The sequence below is a fragment of the Spea bombifrons genome, chromosome 7, assembly GCF_027358695.1.
Source record: "Spea bombifrons isolate aSpeBom1 chromosome 7, aSpeBom1.2.pri, whole genome shotgun sequence".
NCBI lineage: Eukaryota > Metazoa > Chordata > Amphibia > Anura > Pelobatidae > Spea > Spea bombifrons.
The window spans coordinates 45,431,443-45,440,839 of NC_071093.1; the positions used below are offsets into that span (position 1 = coordinate 45,431,443).

Sequence of the window (9,397 nt, forward strand, 5' to 3'; positions counted from 1 at the left end):
TTAAATAATTTTAAAAAAAGAGGCGGAAAAGAGGGAGGGTCTGGAATCTTCTGGCGCTATTAACGAGAACGATTAGGTTTTTTTTATCAGCGTCCAACAGACATCACTGCATTATATATATACATACAGCGTGCGTGCGTGCGTGTGTGTATATATATATATACAGTATATGTGTTAATATAATGAAAAAGAAACAATACAGAATTACCGCCTCTCTGTAATAACGTCACCCGGATCCACATCTGCCTCGTGTGCCAAAATGTCTTTTTATACAAAGAATGGGAACGGGGGTCCGCTCGTTAATACAGAACGGGGGGCAGTTAATTTAGAGGGACGGGGGGGTCCGTTCATTTATAGGGAATGGGGGGGCAGCTCATTTACAGGGAACTCCTAAAAACGCTGTTTTCTAAGGTTTACATTGTAATGTACGTTATAAGGTGAGACATTTGTATGTAAGAGTTAAATGTAACAGAGTCTATATTTATTTCTAAACCCTTTCAGTGCCGAAAGCGGCGTGATACATTTCATTACGGGTCCCCTTTGGCTCTGAACGGGTTAAAAAAACCCAGCTTTGTTCATCCTCCCGCGGCCCCCGAGACGCCTCAAAAGTGCCAAAAAAAATTAAAAAATAAGACAGCCAGAGCATCCGCGAGACCTTAAACAGGAACGTCGAATCTCACGGAGATAAACGCGTAAGCCACGCCGGGCCATTCCGGTTCTTTCTTCTGATTGGTCGGCGCGGCGACTATTTAAATAAAGAATAATGAAATGAAATCCTACGAGCGGCACGCGGCTCGCGTCTGTCACTTTATTTCCGTTCAATAATAAAATATAGATTTGGTAAACGTTACACAGAGGGTTCCAGCCGTGAAAGGGTTTATTGGGTGTCCCGGTTTAACCCGTTGGCTGCCGAGCTTCGTCGATTGTTCGGATCCTCGTTGTGGCCCCCGCGGTGCCTCGAGTGTTCAGTAACGGGTCCGTACTATCAGCAGTGGGCCGGCCGGCGAGACGTCGGCTCACAGCGGCTATTTTTATTTCGTTTTCTGTTTTTTCGGTGGTCTTTCCTCGTTTTCAGCTTTTTCCGGGGGCTCCAAAAGATCAGGCCGAAGCTTCTGGGCTACTTTCCATGTCCAGAGACAGAGCTCCACGCGGTGGGGGGTCCACGTCTCGCCAGACGCTGGAAGAGAAAGGGGACCCGTGAAGCCCGACCGTAATCTCTGCCCCGTTTATCGCGCCGGGCAGGTCCAGCACTTCAAACGCCAAAGCTGCCGGGGGCTCCGCAGAACAAATCTTATGACGCTCAGCCGGATAAAAGGGGAACTCCCGCTATTTTGTCAGCAGGGTGTCTGTCTAGAAAACCCTCTGCATGTCACTTTTTCCTCCCCACCGTGCCCTGCGGTCTCTTCACGCATCTCCGTCTGTCACCCGGGTCTCTCCAGATGTCTCACCTTTGCTCAGCGCCTCGGCTTTCTGCCGTAAAAGCTCCAAGAAGCGGAGGTAATGCTTCAGCGTGTACTGCACGGGGCTCAGACCCGGGATACTCTCCACGGCCTCATCCGCCATAAACGCCGTCAGCTCGGGGGCGCCGGCAGCCAGAACCGCTGGTAACAAAAAAAGACACAGTGTCCGCGTGGAGGCGGGGGATCCTCGGCCACGAGAACGTGTTTCACAAAGCCCCGCCCCCGAGTGGCCCTCCCCTGCGAGTGCCAGTGGTCTCGCACACTCGGCTTCGTGGCTGAGCTGCTGTTACCCGGGGCAGATCTAGCGGGGCAGAACTGCCTTGTGGCAAAAGGTGGCATCCTACGAGTCCCTCATTCTACCGCCGCCTGTGTATAGAGACGGCCGCCTCTTGGCTCGATTTTAGGAAAGGGGGGGTGGCTGAAACACCTAAAGGGGGTCCGCATACTTTTGCCCCTATAGTGTAAGTACCAACCCAGCCGGGGCTCTGAGCTCACCTGAAGCAGTAGCCGGGCCGATGCCCTTCAGCTGGCTCAGCTCGTTGATGGCGGCCGACACGTCGGGTAGGAGCCGGAAGGCTTTGCCGGTGCAGCTTTCCACGATCTCTTTGGGGTTGCCGGACACCAGCTGCTGCAGCCGGGGGCGGAACTTCCCTCTCTGGCCAATCAGAATAAAGCTCCATTTACCATGGCTACAGCCAGATCTGCCCCAGAAGCTCTCCACCCCCCCCCTGTTAAAATAACCCAGGTTTCACCCCAACCACCTGGCCCCAGGGGCCCGACTCCATATCTTACCAGCAGCTTCCACTCCATTAGCCTCACCAGGTCTTCATGAGATAAGAACTTCTGGGGCCGCTCTGCGAGGCGGGAGGGCAATTCCTCTTGGTACCTGTAGGTAGGGGCAGAATGTGGCGACCTGGTGGCAATTTTTCTAGCAGAAGATGGCAGAATCAGAAGCGAATGGAGCGTCAGGTGAAGAAGGTGCCCCTCATGGGGTATTAGGAGGGAGAGGGAGGTCATATTGAGGGGTAAAAGTGACAACACAGGAATAAGGAGGATTTGACATGCGCGGAACGGCCCCGTATAACACCCACCATCTGTCCAGCTGCAGAAGCCGCTTCTGTTTTGCCCCCTTCGCGGCCACCACATCCCAGTAAATGGCGGCCACCCTCAGCCACGTCTCAGGATCCTCAGCCGGGAAAAGGCTGGAAGCCGTCGCCATCTTCACAAAGCTCTAAGGGAGAGAAGACGAGAAGGAGTCAGCCATTTAAACCGTCGCCCTATCGCCTACAATTACCCCGGCGGGGTAACAGTACGGGGTAGACGGAGGCTTTAATATGAGCTGCTTTATAAGAGGGATTGTGGTAGCCCCGATGTACAGCGCTGTGTATACCGACCCTGATCGCAGAGGAGACGGAACGAGAATTCTTTTTGTGGAACTACAATTAGCCTCTACATTTAATTGAGCCAGGGATACCCCTGATATCACCCATATCCGGCCACGCGCTGGGGGGGGGGGTAGAATCCAAAGACAAAAGTAATAAATAAAACTTCTAACCCCCCCCCGGTCCTTCTACAAACCCGCACACGCGGAGGCACAAGTATCACGTCATGTTTGTGTTGTTGCACTTTTTATTACCTACCCCCGCGGCTGGGGTATTATTAATACATTATTCCCGCTCACAGCAAGAATCACCCCAGCACCGAAAACTAGACCCCGGACCTCTGCGAACCAACCACCGGGTGGGCGGAGCCGCGCGTTCCAAGCCTCGCTTTCAGAGTTGAAGCCTATGACTTTGGGGGAAGATTCGCTTACTCGCTGACTGACGGGCGCAGTTTGCGTTCCAAGCTTCAGTCTGGCGGAAACCCCGCCTATTTGGGTAATGCGGGAATCTGATAGGTCCTTGTTGGGCATATGCGAAAAGCTGTGCGTCACTGGCTTGGCTGCGGGCTCACCGGAATTTCCGGCTTGGGGTGCGCTGTTGCTGTGAGGCACTGAGGGGCTGCCTACACGGATTGGGGGACGGTTTAGTGTGGGGGGTTGGAGGCCTGGGACCCCGGAGTAGCGACATTTGGGGTGGGTGGGTTTCAGGGCTTTAGTACTTTTTGCGGGTGCTCAGGGAGGGGTAGAAGTTAGGGCCCCTTCAGTAAGTCTGTCAGTGGGTGCTCTGGGGTTTGGGCCCCTGTGGCAGTTGGGTTAGTGGGAGCTCCGGGGATTGGAGGTTTGGGCCCCTGTGGCAGTTGGGTTAGAGGGAGCTCTTTTGGTGTTTATTTGCTGAATCATAGGATGTGCAGGGTTTAGTAGATTTGGGGCTCCATATATTGGGCCCCTGTATCTGTATCTGTTTATGATGAGAGTTAAACCCCCCATGTTTTCTTCTCGTAAGGCTGGCGGATACCAGATCAGACCCCGCGGTGTCCGCTCAATCTGAGTTCACTCAGGGATCTCCTACGGTTGCGAGGTTACCGGTCCCCGGGAGACGGCGGGTTCAGATTAGAGGCGGCTCTGTGGTCCGGTTGCATGTAACGGTTCAAGTGCCGGTTTACGGTATTACGGAATCTACCTGTATGAATTATACCTCTGGAACTTTAATATAAGAGATCGTATTAATCTGTCAGAGCGGCACCAGTGAAAACCAGCGGCGGTAGAATTATGTACTGGGATTACTAGGTTTGTATGTAGAATACTTTTACCCCACGTTAGTAGAAAACAGTTATTTTGGGTTGATTCCGCGGCATATTGGGGAACATAAACCATACGTGGGTTTAAACACGAAGCCCGCTGGGATCCGTATGAGATATTTTATCTGCTGGGTGTCTCAGTTCCCGTAAACCATAAGGACGTTTTGGGGGGCGATTGGATTATTGAGTGGATCTCGTGCCTAAGTGCAAAACTTCAATTTTATTCAAGAAAAAAAGGGAACCCCTTCAGTTATAGGGGGTCCCTCATTAACTGTAAAATTGGGGGTGACACCAAGCATCCCGAGGTTTGGAGGGGTTACTCCTGGAGGCCCCGGAATGAAAGGGAAGGAAGAAGGTGGAAGCGGAGGAGGGCGCCCCTCGGGGGTGGGTGGGGGTCCCGGAGAGATCGGCGGGAGTCCGGAGAAAAGCGTCAGTGCCCAGGAGTTGAAGGAACAAGGCAACCGGCTGTTCGTGGCTCGCAAATACCAAGAAGCCGTGTCCTGTTACAGCAAGGCTATCGTAAGTCACGAGCCAACGAGTCCTGTATTGCTGTGAAGCCAGGGTGATGTATATGACCTGGGTATGTACTTTCCTCTCTCTCCCCCTATAGATGCGGAACCCGTCCATCGCCGTGTATTACACCAATCGCGCGCTGTGCTATCTGAAAATGCAGCAGCTGGATAAGGCTTTGGCCGACTGCAAACACGCTCTGGAGCTGGACTGCCAGTCGGTGAAGGCCCACTTCTTCCTGGGGCAATGCCAGATAGAACTGGAGAACTACGACGAGGCGATCGCCAACCTGCAGAGAGGTGAGCTTGGCTCCCGGGGGTCCGGATACTGCCGGGGAAAGCACAGATCTTACAGGACAGGAGCTGTTGGAGAGGACGATGTCGGTCACAGCAGTTTGGATAGCGCCACAAAACGAGCAAAAAATCCACTGGGGGGGGCTGTGTGCTTTGGGGGGATGTCTCTGGATTGTCCTCCGGTCAGTGAGGCACCAAGTCTTTAACCCCTTGGAATAGTAGAGAAAAGGGCAGATTCTTCTTATTCTATAAAGAACTATTTCCTGTGAAGTGTTGCAGAAGAAGCAATTAGGTGTAGCTACTGGTCTTCCCATTATGTGATGGCGCCATATCTAATAATAATTCCTAATAACGCACAGACAGAAGCCAGACACTGGGCTTTGTGCTGGTCGGCACTACTCCATCTTCCCTGGAACGTGTATGAGATGATCCCTATCGTATTAACCCCTTGCGTAAGATCTCTGAGCAGTCACTTTATTTATGGGACCCGGGCTGCTTCTGGCAATAACAGGATACTAAATATAACCGAGCGTGGTTGGGCTGCCAGGCTCATTCCACCCCGTGACTGTTCCAGCTGCTTTGGGGCGATTGTTACTGTAAAGCAAGCGAGTAGCCGAGCTGTGTTTGGGGTTAAATGTACCCAAAGTGGCCTATTTGTCCCACCAGAGTCATGTAAGAGGACAATCTCATTGGTGCCCAGTTTTACTTCTTAACGCCCAAGTCCTTACCCTAAGTGTCCGAATCTATATATGTAACCGCTTTGGAATAAAACCTTTTTCCAACAGCCTATAATTTGGCCAAGGAGCAGAGGCTGAATTTTGGAGATGATATTCCCAGTGCCCTGAGGATTGCCAAAAAGAAACGCTGGAACAACATAGAGGAAAGGAGGATCAACCAGGAGAACGAGTTGCACTCCTATCTCACCAAACTCATCCTGGCTGAAAAGGAGAGGTAGGTTTCAGGCCGGTCGTTGCATGCTGATGCCCACCATCTCTGGCACAACGGGTGGGTTTTTCCTCCTGTGCTCTGGGGTCCGTTTACTGCTTGGGTGGCCAGGCTGGAGAGAAGTGCCTGGACAGCTGACTTAATGAACGGATCTTCCGGATTCATACAGAAGCGGACGGGGTTTGCTGAAAAGCCTGGTAGTCCATTGCAGCTTCCTCCGGCGGTGCCACGCGACGCAGGGGATTTAGCGTGTTCTTCCCGTGTGGTTGATGGTACCTTTTATTGAAAGAGCGGATTTGTATTTGCACCTAAAGAGAATGGATGCCAATCCAGGAGGCAACTAATCTTCAAACCCTTGCAATTCCTTCAGGGAACTTGAAGAAGCCAAGAGAAGGCAGGAGGAGGAGAATGTGGAGGAGAGCCGGGTGAGAGCCCAGCTGAGCAGCGTGGCTTCCAAACACGTGAGTGACTTGGGGACGGGAGATTCGGGTGATCTGTAAAAAGGAAAGCAGAGCCCTTGGAATCAACCCATATGAAAACGCGGGGAGTGATTAGAGTGCGCGCGTCTCCGTGTTTGTCGCCTGTGAAAGCAGAGAGGGTCTGTGAAGTCTGAGACATAAAGGTTTTCCTTCCATTCCTACAGGACAAGTATCTCGCCGAGATGGATGAACTCTTCTCCCAGGTGGATGAGAAGCGAAAGGTTAGTGTTGGCCGTCGATCCTGCCTCTAATCGTGTTATCCTTGGTTAATTTTTCATTTTAATAATTTTAGGGACATTAAGGTCGATGAATCCTCTGTTTAGAGACGCGCATCACTGGTTTTTTTTTTCTCCATTTTAGAAGAGAGACATCCCTGACTATCTGTGCGGTAAGATCAGCTTCGAGTTGATGCGAGAGCCGTGCATCACGCCAAGCGGTATCACCTACGATCGGAAGGACATAGAAGAGCATCTCCAGGTATTCTGCGCATGGGGATCGGCGAGGCCCTCTGTACATCAACGTGCACCCTCTGCTTCATTTAAATTTATTCTATGCGGGTAGTTATGGGGATGTTCAAAGCCTTAGTAACATTTAAATCTGCAGTCTCTCTATAAATGTATTGAGTCTGTGCAGTCATTTTAGCCAAGCAAACTTTCTATATGCTGGTATGACGAGAAACCGGTACCTTTCACCCCATCAATCCAAAGGAAGTATTAGACTTCATCCTTAATCTGTGTGACCCAAGGCCAGTTTAGGAAGGAGATAAGTCATTTATTTTCCCTTTTTTCTTCCTCTCCAGAGAGTTGGTCATTTCGACCCGGTAACCCGCAGCCCTCTAACACAAGATCAGCTGATCCCAAATCTGGCCATGAAGGAGGTGATCGATGCGTTCATATTAGAGAATGGCTGGGTTGAGGACTACTGAGCCACTGGATACACCGGTGCGAGCCTGCGCTGGACTGAGCCCCCTGGATTACGGGCAGTGCAGCCCCCCAAGCGTCGCTCATCAGTCCTTTCCAGACAATGTTCTACGAGCAGGGAGCGATGAGACCCTTCAACTCGTTCTTTTTACTGATTCGGCTGGGGTCTGTGAAGTTCAGAGCCGCTTTTATCCACCTCCAGCCTTCTGCTCCACGGTTGATTTATGATTTTGAGTTCTGTGGCTTTTGTTGGCGAAGACTCGACGTCTGCTGCCGGTTGTAGCGCGAGTGACCGCGGGTTGGGTTCTTTGAGTTTGGAGTAGGAAAATAACTGTTCATTAGCATTGATTTTTTTGTTTCTGAAGATTTTTATCCTGATTCTAATACAACTACCCCGCCGGGGGCTCATAAAGCCTGCCCTGATCCGGGCAACCTGAAGGGATGGCTACTGGCTGATGCTTTGTTAGGGTTTTGGCTCCAGGGCTAATAAATTATTTTAATTAATGCCGCGCTGCATCCGAACCCAGTATCCTTTATCATCAAAACGTGACTTTTCAGTGTTAAGAACTAAAACTTGCGACCTCGATCAATGTGTCAAGACTAAGGTCTTCTTCCCATCTTCAACACTCTACTGCTTCACCACAGGTGGGACGTCATAACTTAAAGAGACAGAACGCCGGAGCGTCCGATGAATTCAAAGTAACAACACTATGGGAAATAAGGGGTGCGAGCGCATGGGGGGGGGGGTGACTCCCAACCGCGGCCACAACCCTGCTTTATCTCACTCAGACCCCACGCGATAAACCAGAAGTGTGTTCCGTTGTCGACCTTGGACCAGCCGGCCCACAGGAGTCGGCTACAGGTGCTGGGGGTGAGGGACTCTACCGGTGAACATTGGAAGGTGTTTTTGGTCCTTGTTCCCAGACGAGCTTTACGGCCGTTTCCTTGCTGTCCCCTGCTAGTATAGAGCTCTCCCGCGTCTCCGTCTCGTGGGCCGCTGCGTGTTAGGGGGGCCGAGCTGCCGACGATCTGCTTTGCCTTGTTTGTATAGTTTGATGTAAATACCTGTGGCCGGTGACAGCGTTCCGTACGTCTCGTGCATCACAGCCGCGGGGGTCCTGCGCGCACCTCTGTAAACACAAATTGCGTATATTAAAGGTGTTCGGCTATCGCTCCGTGTCTGACTTACTCTCCAGAGCGGCGGAAGCACCGGAGCTCCCGCTGGAAGCGTAACCGGTAAGGTGATGACATCATATAAGAAGTACGGGCTCCCCAGCGCCTGAACGACCGGCGGATCTGCAGAGCCGCCCTCCCCGCCGCTGCCGTCAATACCCAGAACTAATAATTAAATACAGGAGCTGGACCTGGTTATAGCGGCAACAGAAAAGGGATTAATACAACTCAAAAGTGAATTCCCTGTATCTGTACTTATATGGCCCCATTCGGCCCGTCTCTGCTGCTCTGAAGACTCAAACCTTAAATCAGTCGCTGGTCTCGTCTTAGATTCAGGAGCCGTATGTCTATCCCATGCATGTTTAATACCCTCACTGTATTACCCTCTACCACTTCTGCTGGGAGGCTGTTCCACTTATCCACCCCCTCTCAGTACAGTAAAACTTCCTTATATTCTGTTTTAGCCCCTGACCTCCTAGTTTTAGATTGTGGTAGCAATTGTGTTACTCTATTCTACCGTTATCCCTTAAATGCGAAGGAACATTTAGCGGGTTCGATCTCAGAAATCCGCGCAGCTCAAAGAAAACTTTTTTAAAACGGCATTTATTAAAAGCAGATCCACCAATGAGAAGGGAGCGTTTCCAGACAGATACCGGATCGGCCTATCAAAACGAGTTAGGAAAACACGCGGAATGTAACAGTAAAATAGTTTAAAAAGATAGTTATAAAAATTAACCGCTTGGGGGGTATAAAAATCTGTGGGCACCGGCTGGAGGACGGGGTCACCCGTCACAGAGCCGATTGGGTCCGCGGCACTCAATACGTTTTGGAACGAACCGGCTGCTCAAAAATAAAACCGGTTTTCCTGAACTCCCTGAGGTTTTTTCGGAGATGGTGAAGGCCGCGTCGGACCGGCAGCGGGGGGCGTCGGACCGTCA

The 9,397-nt window shown here is 51.4% G+C and overlaps 2 protein-coding genes across 2 annotated transcripts; one reads left to right on the top strand and one right to left on the bottom strand.

Annotated features, from left to right (window-relative positions):
- Positions 1-771: 771 nt before the first annotated feature.
- LOC128502159 (uncharacterized) lies at positions 772-3,301 on the bottom strand. The gene is made up of 7 exons (XM_053471894.1): positions 3,233-3,301; positions 3,097-3,137; positions 2,552-2,691; positions 2,253-2,346; positions 1,956-2,115; positions 1,449-1,601; positions 772-1,177 (listed from the first exon to the last, which is right to left on the bottom strand). The coding sequence occupies exons 3-7, from the start codon at positions 2,677-2,679 to the stop codon at positions 1,032-1,034; spliced, it is 681 nt and encodes a 226-aa protein (XP_053327869.1). The 5' UTR covers positions 2,680-2,691; positions 3,097-3,137; positions 3,233-3,301; the 3' UTR covers positions 772-1,031.
- Positions 3,302-4,221: 920 nt separating this feature from the next.
- Positions 4,222-7,634, top strand: STUB1 (STIP1 homology and U-box containing protein 1). Its single transcript, XM_053471892.1, has 7 exons — positions 4,222-4,658; positions 4,750-4,948; positions 5,728-5,893; positions 6,258-6,348; positions 6,531-6,587; positions 6,727-6,843; positions 7,166-7,634. The coding sequence occupies exons 1-7, from the start codon at positions 4,476-4,478 to the stop codon at positions 7,289-7,291; spliced, it is 939 nt and encodes a 312-aa protein (XP_053327867.1). The 5' UTR covers positions 4,222-4,475; the 3' UTR covers positions 7,292-7,634.
- The last annotated feature ends 1,763 nt before the right edge of the window (positions 7,635-9,397 follow it).